At 37.8% G+C, this 20,564-nt stretch overlaps 1 protein-coding gene across 5 annotated transcripts in view; it reads left to right on the top strand.

The window, feature by feature from the left end:
• Positions 1-20,564, top strand: part of gpd2 (glycerol-3-phosphate dehydrogenase 2 (mitochondrial)) — a 58,993-nt gene that overhangs the window by 12,978 nt on the left and 25,451 nt on the right. Inside the window, exons 1-7 of one of the 5 annotated variants that reach the window (XM_055213228.2) lie at positions 330-487; positions 2,538-2,642; positions 3,781-3,789; positions 7,073-7,244; positions 8,478-8,602; positions 9,098-9,195; positions 13,523-13,686. In XM_055213228.2, the coding sequence (XP_055069203.2) occupies positions 2,544-2,642; positions 3,781-3,789; positions 7,073-7,244; positions 8,478-8,602; positions 9,098-9,195; positions 13,523-13,686 (667 nt within the window). In that variant the 5' untranslated portion in view covers positions 330-487; positions 2,538-2,543. Of the gene's footprint in view, positions 1-329; positions 492-2,537; positions 2,643-3,780; positions 3,790-7,072; positions 7,245-8,477; positions 8,603-9,097; positions 9,196-13,522; positions 13,687-20,564 lie in introns of those variants that run through there. The other 4 variants (XM_055213229.2, XM_055213230.2, XM_055213231.2 and 1 more) reach the window with 4 other exon arrangements.

Genomic DNA, 20,564 nt, shown 5'->3' with positions numbered 1-20,564 from the left:
TTGAATGCAAATTTGAATACAAAAGCGTTTGCCAAATGCATAATTTAAGCAGAACTATAGGTTGCATATTATTCTAAATGTAGCTTTTGCTTGGAACATCTCATGATAGGCATACATGACTGCGCCCACCTGAAACAACACAGCTCAACTTCAGATTATAAATCATTTGTTGAGTTAAAGTCAATTAGTTAGTTAACTAGTGTCTAAGTGTTTTTGTCCACCGTCTTTCATAAAAACTGGTCTTACAAAACGCATTTCTGTTCCAAATGCGTCTACAATTAAACATTGTACACGCCCTCTAAATATGATTGGACCAGACCGCTAATCCTCTTAAGCGATTCGTCCATCCACATGTCTGTCAAATACTTCCTGTCAGTCTACTTCCTGGATTCCCGAATAAGAGAAACATTGTAAGAACACTGTTGTTACCATCACTGTCTATGAGTTTTCTATTTAGACATCATCATCATCAACATCGCCAAAATCAGTAAGTAAATACCGGGCTTTTGACATTTTATTTTTCCGCGTTACCTACTAATTTATCGTCAAGAGTGCGCGAGTCTATTCCTGGAAGCGAACCAGCCACAGTTGCTTCCAGCCCACTGGGTGTACATTGATAAAAAATGTAACAGAAATAGGCTTAAATATCGGTTCAAATCACACATGCTTTACTGTATGTTGTCGCATGATCTTTTTTGGTCACAAAATGAAATCGCGATGTTAGTAACTTATAACAGCTAGCGTGCACGACAGTTCATGTGATGGGAGGTTAACATGACCTGGAGGCATCATTAACTGTTTTGTGGTTTCCAGTTATGCCTAAACCAAACAGTCTGAAACGCTTTTTTGACAGGGATGAGATTCACACTACCTTTACAGTAAATTCCCCTGAATCCATTATTATGAATAAACAAAGTAGGATATATAGTAATCCTGTACCTATACACTGAATGACTTATAAATCATTTTGGATAAAAGTTGCTGCTAAACTTATAAATGTGGCATGCAAGAGCTCTCTCTCTCTCAGACTGTGCTTTAAATGAGTTTTGCACATGGTGCCTATAAGCGGCCCATAGGTGTAATTTCAAACAGTGTACTAATATGACTCATATACTTCCTCTAGTGTCTTGTAGTGATGATGACATGCTTCCCTACCCAGGGCATTAGGTCAATGTGAAGAAAGATTTATTTTGACCTTCACAGGTGTCTCAGCTGTAAGATTAGTCACTTAAATAAACTCATCTAGGAGAATTGAAAGTTTTATTGCTGGATTTAAAGGAAAACACCACCATTTTTCAATATTTTATTATGTTCTTACCTCAACTTAGATGAATTAATACATACCTATCTTTTTTCAATGCGTGCATTTAATCTTTGTACAGCGCTTTGTGAATGTGTTAGCATTTAGCCTAGCCCTATTAATTCATTAGGATCCAAACAGGGATGAATTTAGAAGCCGCCAAACACTTTCATGTTTTCCCTATTTAAAGACTGTTACATGAATAGTTACACTAGTAAGTATAGTGGCATAAAATAAAATGTGGCGATTTTTTTTAAGCGTGTAAAAAATGAGAATTATGTATGGCGGAAGAGGACTTAGTTTGCAGCACTTTGACCTTGGCGCGCAGTAACATCCTCACTCCTGACTACCGCCATACAATATAGTTCTCATTTTTTATCCGCTTAAAAAATGCCACATTTTATTTTGTGCCACCATACTTACCGTGTAACTACTCATTTAACAGTCTTTAAATAGGGAAAACATGGAAGTGTTTGGTGGCTTCTAAATTCATCCCTCTTTGGAACCTAAGGAATGAATGGGGCTAGGCTAAATGCTAATACATTCACAACACGTTGTACAAAGATTAAATGCATACATTGAAAAAGAAGTGTGTGTATTAATTTGTTTAAGATGAGGTAAGAAGATACTAAAATATTGAAAATCTGTGGTGTTTTTCTTTAAGCCAACACACCTTACGACAATGGTGTTCGTGTTCCCTTTGTGATTTTAAATGTCTTCCTTGAACAAACCAAATTCAACTTATTGGCTTGTTAATATAGTAGTCCAAATCCTGAAATAGGTGTGTCAGATAGGCCTGTCTCCATGAACAAGATTAGGAAAAATTCTAGATAAGGAGCAGGCATTAATGCAGGCAGTTGTGAAATAAACTGAATTGGGAAAATGTTAATCTTGAAATAAAATGTGCTTCTGTAGCTGAAATGGTAGAGCATTCGAACACATGCGGATAAAATGTATAGCTTGAATGCACTGTAAGTTGCTTTGTATACAAATTTCTGTCTGTCAAATGCATAAATATAAAATAAATGTTGTAAAATAAAACACCGGACACAATGCAAGAGACTTGGGTAAACTGTTATATTGTTGTTTACAATATGGTGTATACAAATGTTCAACATTAAATATAATCCTTACAAATATGTGTAAACAACTTGTGTTTCTCTCACTGTAAATCTGAATAGATCAATCTTAATAAACTTTCAGGCATCTACTAATAATATGGTTTCATCTGTTGCAGGCATCAATGGCTTTCAGAAAAGCAGTGAAGGGCACCCTGATAGGGGGCGGAGCTGTAGCAGCTGCCGTTGGCCTATCACAGTACTTTGAATACAGAAAGAATCAGGTATGCATTAAAATTCAATAAAAATTGTTGCTGTGCCACATGCAATGTCATGTAAAGTTTACGCATCACATCCATACACTGACTCCTGCAGGTTGGACTGCAGAATACACAGATCGCAGCTGTTTACACCTTCTGTACCAAAGCATGTTTAGTCCTGACTCAGGAATGTGATTTTTGTGTTTAAACAACCTTAAAGGCACAGTTGAAGTAGTTTCTTATCAACTCAAAACATACTGTGCATTTTCATACAACACCCTATATCTTAAAGCACAGATCAGTTTCATACAACTGTACTTATAATTGTATTCTTTACCTATAATTCATCAAGGATTATTCATTTTGATCCAGAAAAGCACTTAAAAACTAATATGAATAGATTTCAAGAACGAGAAGCTATTACAGATGCATTACAAATCCCATTTATACTTACATACAACTCAAAATCTCTAAACTTACTCCCTTCTCTCTCTGGGCCAGGCTACCGTATTAAAATCAGGTTTTGTTTGCTAAAGGGAGATTACACTTGAACAGTGATACGCACATTGTTTAAAAGATCTCTCTTGAATATGTAATCATGAACAATCTGATCCCCATTCACGCCATCAGGGAGCGTGTCACACACCATGTCTTGTCTGTATTTAAACTTGTAAGAACCCCAGGGGTCTCATCTGTTTAGATGCTATACCAAATAACGGAAGGTCAAGTAGATTAAGATAATCAACAAGGCTTTCTGAAACAAATGAAGAAAAAAGACAGACCCTTGAAGAGCAATGGGAGTCCTGATTTTGTCTCTCATCATTTATTTAAATCTTCCCAAGCCCATTTTGTCCATTATCTTGCATCTTAACTGTTCCAATCCCAGCGAAACTCCAGGGAGCGAGAGAATTATGCACTCTCAAGGATGGGGTTGCCATGGAGAATGTCAGCACACAGATAATTTGGAGAAATAATGCAGCTGTAACATATCCAGAAAATTTAGATGTGTTTATTAACAATTTTTTGTTAGTTGGTAAGTATGCATTAAGTATGGCCATTGCATTTCTAAGATCAACATCTTCACATCACATTTGCACTTTTCACTGACACAAACTTTTGTTTCTCCATTTGTTTATTTGTCCCTCATCTCATCTCAATGCAGCCTAAATGGGTAAGCGAAAGTCAAAAACGAGAGTGAATTTGCTTTCTAAAAAAATTTCTTGCAATCATGCATGTGGCGGATGCTAATCTTTGGGATTGTAATGTTAATTCGGTGAGCGTGTGTGGGTGTGTGTGTCTGTTTGTCTCCTCTATGGCAAGGGCACTGTTACGCTGGCTAAAGTATCACTCTGCGGTGGGCGATTGCGTATTTGCATGAAATTCTCTGTTTCCGTCACGCACTTGTCGTGATTGCAGGACAGCCTCTCTTAATAATGTGCGGATGTTTTAAATACGCCTGTCCTTGGAAATAGACACTAATTGCTAAATCTTGTTTTTACATCTTATTACTGTCTAAATTGCAAATGTCTGGGCTCATTTGGTCATTTGCAAGTCAAATGGACCCTACTGGCTTTTGGTGGCAGATTGATGTAATCATTTAGGCCAAATGCAAACGGAAAATGAATAAAACGTTTCATTATGGCTAAAACACCTTGATTCTTCCAAGCTTGTTTTGACCTAATTCAAATTGAAGGGTTTTGCCTGGGCACTGATGCGACTGATAGACTAAGAGCTGTTTAAAACTATCAGTCTTGTGAGGTGTGAGAAGATTGACATAAGGATTAATAAAATGGGAGAAGATTGAGAGAATTATTTTGGTAGTTTAGGAAGCTTAAATCAAATGTATGTTTATGCAATTAACAGACTATTTTATCATTAGGAACTTGTAATGTATTGAAAGTGTAATTCTATTTTAAACAATAGGGAGAATTTATAATCAGTATGTGTGCTTTCTGAGGGTCAAACCCACAACCAAGGCGTCACAAATGGCATGCGCTATCAATTGGGCCGCAGGTTTGATCTCTCACGATGACAGGTCACAGTGCATGTTGCCATAATGTGACCACATCATGGATCCTAATCCTTTTTCCTTAATACTTAATTTTAGTAATACTTTAATTTTAACATGCATCTATAACTACTGTGAGGAAAATAAGTATTTGAACACCCTGCTATTTTGCAAGTTCTCCCACTTAGAAATCATGAAGGGGTCCGAAATTGTCATCGTAGGTGGATGTCCACTATTATAGATATAATCTATAAAAAAATCCAGAGATCACAATGTATGATTTTTTAAACTATTTATTTGTATGATACAGCTCCAAATAAGTGTTTGAACACCTGAGAAAATAAATGTTAATATTTGGTACAGTAGCCTTTGTTTGCAATTACAGAGGTCAAACGTTTCCTGTAGTTTTTCACCAGGTTTGCACAAACTGCAGGAGGGATTTTGGCCCACTCCTCCACACAGATCTTCTCTAGATCAGTCAGGTGTCTGGCCTGTCGCTGAGAAACACGGAGTTTGAGCTCCCTCCAAAGATTCTCTATTGGGTTTAGGTCTGGAGACTGGCTAGGCCATGCCAGAACCTTAATATGCTTCTTACAGAGCCACTCCTTGGTTATTCTGGCTGTGTGCTTCGGGTCATTGTCATGTTGGAAGACCCAGCCTCGACCCATCTTCAATGCTCTAACTGAGGGAAGGAGGTTGTTCCCCAAAATCTCGCAGTGTCCCATGTGCAGAAAAACACCCCCAAAGCATGATGCTACCACCCCCATGCTTCACAGTAGGGATGGTGTTCTTGGGATGGTACTCATCATTCTTCTTCCTCCAAACACGTTTAGTGGAATTATGACCAACAAGTTCTATTTTGGTCTCATCTGACCACATGACTTTCTCCCATGACTTCTCTGGACCATCCAAATGGTCCTTGGCAAACTTAAGATGGGCCTGGACATGTGCTGGTTTAAGCAGGGGAACCTTCCGTGACATGCATGATTTCAAACCATGACGTCTTAGTGTATTACCAACAGTAACCTTGGTAACAGTAGTCCCAGCTCTTTTCAGGTCATTGACCAGCTCCTCCCGTGTAGTTCTGGGCTGATTTCTCACCTTTCTTAGGATCATTGAGACCCCACGAGGTGAGATCTTGCATGGAGCCCCAGTCCGATGGAGATTTACAGTCATTTTTTGCTTCTTCCATTTTCGAATGATTGCTCCAACAGTGGACCTTTTTTCACCAAGCTGCTTGTCAATTTTCCCGTAGCCCTTTCCAGCCTTGTGAAGGTGTACAATTTTGTCTCTAGTGTCTTTGGACAGCTCTTTGGTCTTGGCCATGTTAGTAGTTGGATTCTTACTGATTGTATGGGGTGGACAGGTGTCTTTATGCAGCTAATGACCTCAAACAGGTGCATCTAATTTAGGATAATGAATGGAGTGGAGGTGGACATTTTAAAGGCAGACTAACAGGTCTTTGAGGGTCAGAATTCTAGCTGGTAGACAGGTGTTCAAATACTTATTTGCAGCTGTATCACACAAATAAATAGTTAAAAAATCATTTATTTTGATTTCTGGAATTTTTTTAGATTATGTCTCTCACAGTGAACATGCACCTACAATGACAATTTCAGACCCCTCTATGATTTCTAAGTGGGAAAACTTGCAAAATAGCAGGGTGTTCAAATCCTTATTTTCCTATATCTAGACCTTGGTAACTAACCTAAACTACCAATAACATTCTATTTCATTAAATAATATTTGTTGTTTTAGGGTAGGGTGCATGTTTAAAATTGTAACATTTACAGATTGTTTAATTATAACTACATTCATTTTCTACTTATTTTTTAAAGATGCAATCCAGGAATGCTAAAATATTTGAACAATGACGAACAAATTGAACAAATAAAATAGGGATGCTCCGATCGATCGGCCGATAATGCTTGCTATGTTTCTCAATGAATTACGGTGAAATGCCGCTACATCCAAAAGCCAGGGGGCGCTCTCGTGCAGAAACTCAAAATGCGCTGTAGACAAAGAACAATACACACGCAGCTGTGATGACACGCAGCTCCATGAAATGGCTGAAGGATATATTTATATTGCTGTTCTTCAAACCTTTTCAGGTATTTTCATGATAATAAAGAATATGTTATGTTATAAACGACCCAAACTAACAGTGATTTTAGGTCAATAAGGACTTACTGATCAAAAGCCGTAGTACATGAAATAGCTGTAATAAGATCGGCTGTCCGATTCAGAATAGTGATCTGCAACGTATTATTAGTGGAGATCGGCATTGATCGGAGCATCCCTAAAATAAAACATGATCAGTTTTAGAGGTTTTAAATGCAGGCCACATCTGGATTGCATCTTTTAAGAGCATGCAGACGATGTGATTTTTGTTTTGTTTTTATGATATATGCTTATTCATTTTTATGAACCTGATGCCAATGTCTAGGCTCGGCTGGCGTATGTCGAAGCACAGGGTGAATTAAAGATGCCATTTAAAGATGCCCTCCCAACAAGAGAAGAGCAACTTACAGCACTCAGAACTACTGAAGAGTTTGACGTTTTGGTGGTGGGGGGCGGAGCCACAGGCTCAGGATGTGCCTTGGATGCTGTCACGCGAAGTAAGTATTATATTTGTCGTAATTTCAGCTAAATATTTTTGGATTCCAGCAATACAGTTTGATTATGCTTAAGACGTATACAGTGCTGGTGTAGTTGAGTTCAGTTTTACATTTAGGCTCGGTGTCCATCAAAGCTACCCAGTCTCACGAATTACGTATATATAGTCACGTAATTTTTTTTCTTTTTGTTGATACAGTCACGAATTTTCGAGTTTTTTTGTGACTGTATCACAAATTTCTGTTTACCTGTCATTGTCACATATTGGTTACTCAACTGCTTATTCATATTTTCAAACCATTGTCACTTCGATTTAGGGTTAGAGTTGGTGTTTGCGTTAGGATGTCACTTTAAGTATTGGTTTATATAATTTTTTCTGATTTGTTTTTTATATTTTCTGATTTTTAAACCATTGTCGCCTGGCGTTAGGGTTAGAGTGGTTTGGGTAAGGTCATTTTATGCAAATCTAACCCTAAACTGAAACGACAATGGTAAAAAAGTATTTGAATAACCAATACGTGACAATGACAGGTAAAATTTGTGATACGGTCATGGAAAAACGCGGATATTCGTGACAGTATCACGAAAAAGAATCAAAAAATGTACGTGACTAAAGGTACATAATTTTGTGAGACTGGGCTGATCAACAAGTTGGCTGAAAATGTCAGACGGTGCCAGCTGTGGGCGCAGTGGTTCTTCAACTGAGCGGTTTAGTTGTATGATGCTTCTAAGTCGTTGTATGATGCATCGGTTGGTTGTTGTGGTATTTGTCCCACCCCTCCTCCACTGTGATTGGATGACTGAGGGAAAGTGACTTTGACAAGCTTAGCGTTTCACCCAAAGTTGAAAAATGTTCAACTCTCGACACTCAGCGCTGATCGTGGAAAACTGAAGTTTTGGAAACAATTGGAAACATCCGTCGGCAGCAGGAAAAAATGCTCTGGTGGACACAGGGCCTTAATGCTCATGTCAGTTTTTTTAATTTATAATATTCTCCGATTTTAAATTCCGATTATAAACTTTATTTACCTCTGGGGATCAATAACAGGCAGTACGCCTAAATGCAATAAGTATGTTCTGATATTTCCATCCTCACAGCTTTTCACCACTATCTGTAATATGCGTATGTAAATGACAGCAGCAACTGCCTAAATATTTGCCACCATAAGGTCTTGAAATGCCAGTGCATTGTCTAATTCTTTTCTAACCTGTCTTTCTGCCCCCTCCCCGTCCAGATCTGAAAACAGCTCTTGTCGAACGGAGCGATTTTTCATCAGGCACCAGCAGCAGAAGCACCAAGCTCATTCACGGCGGGGTCCGCTATCTGCAGAAAGCCATCATGAAACTAGATTATGAGCAGGTGAAGGCCCCATTTTTTCCCATTTGCCCCTAATATTTAGAAGAAGAATTGCTAGGTGTCTTATGCCACCACTGTGACATTTTGAGCACTTATCAGAGAGACAAAGAGAAGCACAGACACACTGCAGATAGATGGAGCATACTGCAGATCTGAGGCACTTTTGTAGATCAATTTTGGCCAGAACAAAACCTAATTTAGTCTGGCTGGTAATATAATTAAAAATATTGTAAACTGATGTAATACATGTAATTAGTCATCATGTCATCAGTATGTGGGTTTCAGAAGTGTCATACTACAGTTTTGATTAAAACTTCAAAATGCAAATTAATAAAAATAAAAATAACAGTGATCATAAAGTTGAAGTGTGAATTAATTTGCTTTGTGTAACAATATTTGTTATAACAGAGGCAACAATAAGGCCGCCATTAATTGGCTGATACAAGATTTAACACAGTAATTTTTTGTTTAACAAAATATTTCTATTACCCTTCACAGTACATGATGGTGAAAGAAGCCCTTCATGAGCGTGCCAATCTGCTGAACATTGCACCTCACCTGTCTGCCCCTTTACCCATAATGCTTCCTGTTTACAAGTAAGAAAATCCATTCAACAGATGAATACTCTCTTGCATCAATTTACATTTACTACTAACTACTAAAACTAATTAAAAGGACTGTAAGGCAAAACCCATCATAATAGAACAGGAAAAAGTAAGAAACTGAAACACTGACATCCTTGTCCCATAAAAGACAGTTTATATATTAAAATCCATTGAGAAGTTCACAGACATGGCATTAAACCTTTCATGTGGTCACCTGCCTCAGGTAGGTTGGAATATTCTATGGATCGATGTTGAACCTCTCACCTCTTCAGTCTTTGACCCTTGTCATTCTGGGTTGTTAAAGGATCTTCCTGTCCATACCATCATCATTACTAATTACTGATGGCATTTATGCTTTGCTCTGATATTTAAAGCAGCCAGAGATGTGTGAAAGGGTCACAGAAATGAAAAACCTCAAGATTTGCATGACAGTTTTTTAGCTTTAAACACGCATGTCACCCTGTCTGCTACAGTATATCACTTGGAATTTTTTTTTTTTTGGTGAGGTCATTATTTCCGTCATTATTGTAAATGAGTGACACAGCAGTGCTATACTTTGCATTTAAATGCAACTTACAATTTGTATGTGTGTTCTCTGGGGATCTCTGTTAACACAACGTGCTAATCTACAAATGAAGAGTTTGGTTTCAAACGCGATAAACGCCATAAAAAAAAAAATCAGTATTATATTAGGTCAGTATTTAAATGTAAATTCTTAATTTTACGCAAAATCTAATATCCGCCGTGTTATTCTGTCATCTTTTCTCCCTTTTTTTCCAAAACGCGATGAAAGCCACTCCCCCTTTTCTACAGAACGCAATAAATCCGCTCCACAAATTACAGCACACCATTCCACGCATTGTAAACAAACAATGGCGCCACGTTGAGTACACGAAATCCTATTTTTCCTCATCTACTTTGTACTTCGTGATCAACAAACAAACAAAAACAAAATAATACTTTAATGGCATTGCTAAACCTGTGGTGGTTTTTTGTGACGAGAAAGAAACGTAAGCCATCAACATCTTATAATTTACGTGAGAAGCACTTGGGAGACGGAAAATGCCGGTTGCTTTTTCCCCCGACAGCATCAAGCTCTCTCGTGCTAACACATTGACCCCAGGGGATCATATGAAAAACTTTTATTTTATGCGAAGCCAACAAAAATTGAGCAGGACCAAACATTTTACAGCTGATCGCGGTCAAAAAAGTTCAGGGATGGCGTCCCAAGTATAACCGCAGCAATAACATTGTACTTAAAATGACAAGTAAGTGTTTTGGTTAATGCCATTAATGTTCATTTTTTTCATCAGTTTTTAAGACTAGTCAACTAAATGAATGTAACATGGCAAAGATGAATGCACATGTATATATTGATTCAATAGATTTATAGCATTTTGAAAAAAAAACTTGGATTTAATGCATTTTGTGGAAAAAAATATTCATTTTTATAAAAAATCTTTGAAAATCTCATTATGGATCTGAATATTTTATGTTTTTATAACCTAAAGATGCTATGTGAAGTTTGTAACAGAAAATAGTGGTTTTCATCATGTCACTTTCTTGGTATAGAAAACACGTTTTTACCGAAATTAGTCAAAATGGATTTATTGCGTTTTGGAACCAAACTCTTCAAATACTCATGTACTCAAGTACTCTGGTTTAAATCAACCTCATAAATATTTTTTACTGAGTTAACTTGCGGAATCCAAGCTGTTACTAAATTACCATCTGACTCTGTCTGTTTGGATAAATGTACATATTTTTGCGTTTGGGAGTTTGTATAATGATATTTTGATTTAAACAAAGCATCAAAGTTTAAATAAATAATAGTAATAATAATAATAATAATAATAAATATTCTGTAAATAAATATAGAGCATCTATTATATAAATGAAGTGTTTCGTTGCAAAACGCGATCAATCAATTTTTTTACATTTTTGTCAAAACATGTTTATTATTATGTTATCATGTTATTATTTTGTTTTATGGTGCTACTTAGCTGTATTTTTAAGTTTTTAAGGTTTAAATTAAAACAAACCAACTGCAGTTGCATTGAAATTAATTGGAATGCACAACCAAAAAACGCGATTTCTGAACAATTAAGAAAATGGTGGTTATCTCGTTTTGCAACGAAACTCTTCAAATAAAATTTTATACAATTTATTACATGGCTCATTGGAATGCTTGATTCTGATTGGCCAGTCGTTTAATATTCCCAGATAAGAAATGCTCAAAACTAATAATGCACGGTAACCCGTATGCTGCAAATCATTTTGACAGGTACAGTTTAATGTTATACAAAATAATTATGAATATGTCTTCTAATAACATGACATTATATTTACAAATCATTAAACCAAATGGCATGTTTGCAACTTTTGAATGTCTTATCTTAAAACCAAAATGAAACAGGGTTTTTCTCTTGGAAGGTCTGCATTCGTTAACTCATTTGCCGCCAGCCTTTTTTTAAAAATTGCCCGTCAGCATTTTTTGTCATTTTCACAAAAGTTTCACAAAATGCATTTAAGAAAAATGTTCTTCTAAAAATATGTAAACATACAAATATATCAAATAAAAGAACAGACCCTCTGCTTTAAAACAAACAAAATGGGAAAAACGTTTTATCCCATCTAAATTTTTTCTCTGCTTATAAACTCTAATTTTTGTGAAGGAATTTTGTTAGAGATCAGATTCAGAATGATTATCAAAACATACACAGAGTTGAGTAAATCTAGATTATCTAGTGGATAATCGCAGTATTACAGATTAACATAAAACATAAAAGTTTTTTTTCCAAATGTTTTTTCTTAATTGACGAGATAACTGTTAGATTATTGGCAAAATCATGACCTCAATTATTATTATTTTTTTAATAAAAATCATAATCACAATTATTTAGCATGATTACTCAGTAACTTTAAAACACGCATTTATTTAACCTTTTTCTTAAAGGAATAGTCTACTCATTTTCAATATTAAAATATGTTATTACCTTAACTAAGAATTGTTGATACATCCCTCTATCATCTGTGTGTGTGCACGTAAGCGCTGGAGCGCGCTGCGACGCTTCGATAGCATTTAGCTTAGCCCCATTCATTCAATGGTACCATTTAGAGATAAAGTTAGAAGTGACCAAACACATCAACGTTTTTCCTATTTAAGACGAGTAGTTATACGAGCAAGTTTGGTGGTAGAAAATAAAACGTAGCGCTTTTCTAAGCGGATTTAAAAGAGGAACTATATTTTATGCCGTAATAGCACTTTTGGGAGTACTTCGACTCGCCTGAAGAGTCCGCTCCCCTTCTCCCTCTCATAATGGGAGAGGAAGGGTGTTACTGCGCCGAGTCGAAGTACTCCCAAAAGTGCTATTACGCCATAAAATATAGTTCCTCTTTTAAATCCGCTTAGAAAAGCGCTACGTTTTATTTTCTACCACCAAACTTGCTCGTATAACTACTCGTCTTAAATAGGAAAAACGTTGATGTGTTTGGTCACTTCTAACTTTATCTCTAAATGGTACCATTGAATGAATGGGGCTAAGCTAAATGCTATCAAGCGTCGCAGCGCGCTCCAGCGCTTACGTGCACGCACACAGATGATAGAGGGATGTATCAACAATTCTTAGTTAAGGTAATAACATATTTTAATATTGAAAATGAGTAGACTATTCCTTTAAGTAAGTGTTGCAATAGGCTGGACGTGTCAAAGCAGTGGTCCCTTCGAAGTGCTTGACAAATACATTGGTCCAGCAACACACAATTTATATTTTATTCGCACAGTAATTGTTTTATCTCGATTATCTTGTTTTTGTAATAGTTTAAATCAAAAATTAAAATTGAAAATCAAAAACGATTAATTGCACAGCCCTACTGCCTATATTATCCCTTACATAATAAACCTACAGGGGCAGTTTCCTGGACAGAGATTAGCTTAAACCAGGACTAGGTCTTAGTTTAATTAGGAAATGTAAATAGTTTTAATAAACATGTCTTACTAAAAACATTACATGTGCGCATTTTGAGGCAAAACAAAGGGCACTGATGTAGTTTAAGATATGTCAGTGAAAGTTGTTTTCAGTTTGGATAGCTCTTACATTTATTTTAGTCTAGGACTAGTCTAATCCCTGTCTGGGAAACCACCCCTATAATTATTAAAGTCCTCAATATATATAAAATAAGGCCCATTTATGGGATCCTGGTGTTTGATCCTCATGGAGAGTTTGTTGAATTTATTTATTTTAGTATTTTTTGTGAACAGAAGAGTACAGTATGTCTTTCTGTCAGAGCATAGATTCACTTTTGATGTTCTGTCGAGGTGGTGGCAGCTACCATATTACTGGGCCGGCATCAAGATGTACGACCTGGTGGCCGGATCGCACTGTCTGAAGAGCAGTTACGTCTTGAGCAAGAGCAAAGCACTGGAGCTCTTCCCTATGCTGAAGAAAGACAAGCTTGTTGGAGCTATTGTCTACTATGATGGTGAGAAAGCATCAATTTATTACCCTGTCAATCAAAAATGCTCTTAAGTACATGCATTTAAGCTTTCATCCAAAGGGCCTTACATTGCATTACATTTTTAAACGAATGCCTGCATTTCTGAGAATCGAACCCATGACGTTAAATGGCTATATTCTCATTTTCCAGCTCCCCTAGAGTTAAATATTTGATTTTAACCGTTTTGCAATTCATTCAGCCGATCTCCGGGTCTGGCTGTACCACTTTTAGCATAGCTAAGCACAATCCATTGATTCTGATTAGACCATTTAACATTGCGCAATGATATTACGCATCAGCCGAAAATAGTCCCCTTAGTAACTTTCAATAGCAGGGGACTAATTTCGGGCACTGCGTAATATCATTGCGCCTCCTACAGCAAAGTCCTTGATTATTACGCTGGAATGAGAGTATAGTTCCTAGCCATATCTGCCTAGAAAATCGCAACTTTTCATTTTCCGTCGGTCTTAGTACACAATGTCACTACAGAAGAGTCAAGTTTTAAATAGAAAAAATATCGAAACTGTTTGGTTATTTTTGAGCGTGATGCTAAATGGTCTAATCAGATTCAATGTATTATGCTAAGCTATGCTAAAAGTGGTAGCGCCAGACCCAGAGATTGTCTGAACGGATTCCAAAACGGTAACAATCAAATGTTTAACTTAAGTGGAGTGTCCCTTTAATGTTGTTACCTCCATGCACAAGCAGTTAAGCTGAAGTTGCATGTATATACAGTGTATTCAGATTCTGCTGTTCCAATAAGAAATTCATGATCTGTTCCTTTCAAAACATCACAAGTGCTGTCATTTGCTGTTTTTGTGGCACTAACTTCAAGCTCATTTAATTTCCTTTGACATTCCTGCATAATCTCAACCGTGGAAAACCGCCACTGGCTGTTATAGCCAAACTCGCAGTACCGGGTCTCCGTTGGCCCGTCGTTCCCCGGGTCGCCTGAGGCTGCCACCAGGCAAAACTTCCATATGTTACTGGTTACTCTGGGTGTGCAGAACTTGTCCCCTTTACTCAAGGTCTCGTCCACGGCAGCACAAGCCCCGGCCTCTAACCACGCCTTTTGGTTCTTCCAGTCAAAGCACATTTGGCCCGCGACAACACGCGCGTTCCCTCGAAGGGTCAGCGGCCGGCTTATATTCAGGGGGTGTGCGGCGGCTATCTGAGCAACGATCTGTCACATCGAGTCTCTCTGCGGTAGAAACGCAGTCAAAGAGACATCTGGATGTTCTATTCCCTGCCGTGCTGTGTTTATGTGCCGCCAGTGACAGTTCGGAGATGTGCCTTCACGTTCAGAAACGTCTTCATTTGCGTATGTGTGTGCATGTGTGTTGGGGGGTCTTGAAACAGCGTAATGACAGTTTATAGAGGTGCGTTTTATTCGTTCCTCTCCTGACGTCTGTTCCTCCCTCTCCCTCCCCACCATTCCTCCTTCCCCTGGGTTGTCAGCCGGCTTTTCTCTCCAATTATTCAATCTGGAACAATCACGGCCGTGACATTTCCAAATCTGACCTTCTCCGCTGGAGATCGCAGCCTGCCTGTCGCTATTTGCTTCCCTCTATTTCTCTCTCTCTCTCTCTTTCGTCCGTTCATTCTCTCTCAGTTTTCGAAGATATCTCATCCGCATGCACGGCCTTCCTCTGCTATGATATGTCATTCATTCTTTCTGTAGGCCTTTTATTATTAATCTAATCTGACACCAAAACTCGCTTATCTGTGTTTTCAGTCATTTGTAATGCTTGGTTTTCTTCATTTCATTATAATTTCGCTCTGAGCTCTCGGCACAAAAGCCCTGCTCTTTTCACAGTACCTGCGAGCTGTAGTCTAATAAACATTCAAGCTCAGCCAAGCATTTTCTGTCTGCCGCTGCCGGTCACAGCCCTCTGTGTGAGCTCCGATTAGTGCGCTTACATGCTATTAACAACTTTCCAACACGCATGTGTGTGTATATTTCTCTGCATGCTTATAGGACATTTTCAATGCATCAGGGGTTGAGCACACCGCCGTGAGCGTGGAGGCAGAGGGGTTCATGGGATCTCTAACAAAGCATGCCGGTGCCTTCACCGCACATTATTCTTGGAGAAGTGTGCCCTTTAAACAGGCTTCCTGCCTGCTTTTTTCTTTATTGCCTGGTGGAGCCCAGAGCGTGTATTAGCATTAGACATGCTTACGTGGGTTACCTATCCCTCTGGTTCTTTACAGTCGAGAACGCAGACTTTCCCAGCCGTAATGCACGTAAACCTAAATCAGGTAGCTTGCATTTATTTGCAGTGATGGAGTATTGCATTGACTTTAGGGTTTTCTTTCATTTTCATTTAATGTGGTTGAAATTGTTTGAATGATCAGATTTTATACCAATTCTTCATATCTGATGATATCCCTAAAGGGAAAGATTGTTTATAAATAAATAAGTGGATTTTTTTCTAGTCAACACACATTTCTGGGCTCGTATTTAGTTAAAGAAATTCACTTTAGTTATTAAGTGTTACGATTTTACTATTAGATTGCAACAAAATAGAGGAGACGTAACACATAAACACTGTTTAAAGGGCACCTATTATGCAAAATCCACTTTTACAAGGTGTTTGGACATAATGCCTGTTGGCACCACAACCACCTACGATGAAAAAAATCCATCCTCTCCTTTGTTTTTAATCCCCATTAAACATGCCATTTTGAAAGCCCCGCCCACTTACAGTCCTGCATTACCATAGTTGTACTCTGTCCACTCAATACTATTGTCTCAGACTGTATTAATCAAATCTATTTGAACGGAAAGAGCTCACTGTCTGTTTGTAAGGAAGTGAAACGCTGTAGTTCATTTGCATTTAAAGGTACAGATATTAAAGGTCACGTTCTTTCTGATCCCATTTTTAAAACCCTAGTCAGTGCGTAATGTTGCTATAATAGCATAAATAATAGTGTTGGCCGATATGCCCCATTTTGAGATCGTCCTATCGTCAGCCTGTGAGATCGGCCATACACGATAGTATCGTGGGGCGGGGCAGTAGTTTACTCATTTTTTATTTGTTAATTTTTTACTCATTATAACAAGTCACTTGATTGGTGGACAAAAACGAACAAGAGCAACACCGTCATGACCGCAACCTTCTTAAAACTGATGCCATTAATGCGAGCGTGTCATTAAAACACTAACCATGATTAATTAATAACTGTAAAAACATGCATCTGCGCGCGCACATACACACACACACGTGCGCGCACATACAAACAACTCAATGCATTTGTTTAGTGCTGTTGCAGAAGGCTACACGTGTCAAGCAGTGGTGCTCTCAGAGTTTTTTTTAAACACATTGGTCCAGCGGAACGCGATCATATTTTAAACACGAGGGACGTGTTGCTACAACTCCATGAAATGCATATCATAAACATGATTAATACCTAGTGATCTGACTTTGGACAGAGTGTAGCTCTCTGCACGTACGCGAAAGTGAGAGAGGCGCCATTATGCAGCGGGTCATATTTTAAACAAAAAGTAAAGTTTGCCTCAGCTCGCATGAAACGCATTAAACTGAACATATACATAAGGATTACTACTTTAGTTTATGTTTAGACTGCGGACAGACGCGAGAGCGCGTGCACGTGAGACAGATAGAAGCGCAGCAGTTCATGACACGCTGGATTTATTGCTAGAAAGAGTCCAAGACGCGCGCATTAAGTGCAGGTACGTGCAAGAAGGAATCCTCTCTTTACAAGCTCTCCACGTAAAGTAAAGCCCACAAACCCTCATGTGAGGAAAAGCATGCAATGTGGATGTTAATGTAAAACTATGATGAAAATAATAACCATTCGCCAACTATCGTCATGACTATCGCCATGAAAGCCTGTCATTGGCGATTTGTCTGAAGATCGTCGATACACGATACTATCGTCTGGCGGCACAACCCTAATAAATAATACCTGTAAAATGATAAAGCTCAAAGTTTACTGCCAGGCAATATATTTTCTTTAACAGAATTCGCCTTTCAAAGTCTACAGCAAACGGCCGGTTTGGACTACAGACCTCTACTTCCTGTGTTAATGACGTCAGTAGAACAGTATTCTGACTAAACTCCGCCCACAAGAATACGTTAGTCACCAGTCAAGTTAACGGCAAGCTAATCTGCTATTGAATCACAACACACTAAACAAGCTACACAATCAGAACTCGATACGTATTTCTGAAGGAGTGACTTCATAGAGCAAGGAAGACATCAGCCCATTTTTAGGACAGCGAAAACACAGCTATACAGATAAGTAAATTGTGTGACGAATACCACGTTTTTTTACACGTGAAACATGAACACACGTTATATTGTGCACTGTAAACGCAATCAAAGCTTCAAAAACACGTTGGAGACGATGGTGTAGTGGACAGTGCTCCGACATATGGTGCAAAACGCACTTTCGGCTCGAGGTCTTTTGCCGATCCCATACCCCTCTCTCAACCCTGTACTTTCCTGTCGCCTTTCAATTACTACTGTCTATCAATAAAGGCAAAATGGCCCAAAAATATAACTTAAAAAAAGCTTCAAAAACACAGAAAAAACGGCACGCTATAACAAATGATCTGTGGGGTACTTTGAGCTGAAACTTCACAACTTCTGGGCACACCTGAGACTTATATTACATCTTGTAAAATAGGTGCCCTTTAAGCAATAACATTTATTTATAATAACATTAAGGGATAGTTCACTCCAAAATTAAAATTTTATCATAAATGACTTACCCCCAAAACCGGGAGGCTTGTGACTGCAGTTATATTTAAATGAAAGACATTGCCAAAAAGGTCCATATTTCATCAGTAATTCAATAATAATAATATTATGAAGCGACGAGAACACTTTTGTGGGCAAAGAAAACGAAAATAGAGATTTTATTCAACAATTTGTTCTCCTGCTTGGTCCTTCGGTTGATGTTCACGGGCGGACTCGGCGCATGCTGCTGACATAATAGCATTTTTTTTTTGTTTTTTCCTTTTTTTAATTTAGCCATTATGTAAATATTGTAAACAATACTTAAAACGCCCGTATAAATGCATGAATTACTTTCCTGCATATTTTGTGTATGTACGCTGGCAAATACATCAGCAGGTCATGTCAGAAGCATGTGCTGTAGTCTGCTTGTGGACATGCACTGAATGACTGAGGAGAACAAATTTTTGGATAAAATCATTTGTTTAAAGTAGCGCTTGTTGTTTGTCATTTCTACGAATATGATCACAAATGCAGACATGGTTTTAATGTTTTAGTATTTTTACCTTATCTGTTCTGCTCAGCTTGGTCATTTGCATTTTCTGGATCAGATTTGGCTCGTATTGATAACATAGCAAAGATGATATTAAAGGAAAAGTATGTAAGAAATTTATATCAATTAATCATAAAATGGCCCTGATATATATCACTAGACATTAAGAAATCATTTTCATTTCACTGACAACAGTGGTCCTGCCAGGATATTGTCATAAAAAAGTGGTGTTGCAGCCCTCAACTGATGTTTATGTTGTCATTTTGTGATTGCAGTACCAGTTTTGGCCCCAATCCTACATACTGTTCCTTTAACTTCTGTCAGTATTGCATTGTGAGTGAGCTAATCTTACAAATATATTAAATAGCGTCGCATTTCCGGATGACGACAGAAGTATTCAGGCCAATTTACAATGTTTTGGTTTGCTGGCCAATCAGAAGACACTGTGCTCTTCAGAACAATGAGCTTTGTACAAAATCAACGCGTTTCAGGGAGTCAGGGCATAGAGGACCAACAATAATGTATGGAATGTGGAAAATATATTTTTTTAAACCACAAACCATGCAAACACATTGTATTACACCAAATACACGAAATAACATTGTTTTTAGCAATGTTATAGGAGCTCTAATAAAATCCTTTTGAGATACACATGTTCTTCATCACTCAGACGAACACATTTGGAGGTATTTTAATAAATGTCTTTGCTCTTCCAAGCTTTATAATAGTAAAAAACAGGGATCAGGGAACAACTTAAAGGGGACAGAGAATGAAAAACTATTTTTACCTTGTCTTTGTTGAATAATGGTAGTCTACCCACATTCACAAACATACAAAAAGTCCTAAACATGCTAAACATCTCAGTCTTATAGAAATTCCTCTTTTAGAAATGTCAGCCAGAAAACAGCCCAATTTGAAAAACTGATGCTTATGACATCACAGGCATCTAACTGCCCCTTCACTTTAAAATAATTGGCTACATTTTTTGAGTGGCAGCAAAGTCAGCCAGTCAGTAATGAGATTGCAAGTTAAGCCAGTAGGGGGAGCCAAATAGGTGCAAAACCACTTGTTTAAAATCCCCCACCCTAATAGAGCTATCTGAGAGAGGTTTTTAGGAAGCTTCTAAGGCATTACAGACCCAAACAAATTTTTTTTGTCTACATGTCACATCACAGAACAAGGATAAATACTCCGTTCAACCATTCTATGTCACCTTTAAGATTTAAAACCAAAAAAAAGTGCATTCATCCTTCACAAAGGTAATCCACATGGCTCCAAGGGGTTAATAAAGGTCTTATGTGGATAGTCAATGCGATTTTGTAGGAAAATGTATCCTTATTTTAAACTTTATATACTGTAATAACTAGCTTTCGGTAAAAGCGCCATCTTGGAATCTCGCAATACACGTGTTCGTCTGAAAGGTGATTGACATGTATCTTGGATTGCTTGAGGATGAGTAAATCATGGGGTAATTTTGATATTTGGCTGGTGTATTGCTTTAAGCTATTGAAAGTCCAAGCAGATGTAAAGTAAATGGAAAGGTGCATGAAAGTCGCTTCAGATAAACAGAAAATTACGTTTTAATATTCACCAAGTGTATTTTAGTC

The sequence above is a fragment of the Misgurnus anguillicaudatus genome, chromosome 8 (genome assembly GCF_027580225.2).
Source record: "Misgurnus anguillicaudatus chromosome 8, ASM2758022v2, whole genome shotgun sequence".
Lineage (NCBI taxonomy): Eukaryota > Metazoa > Chordata > Actinopteri > Cypriniformes > Cobitidae > Misgurnus > Misgurnus anguillicaudatus.
Note: the sequence above shows the minus strand (reverse complement) of the source record. Positions and strands in the feature narration are given on the sequence as shown.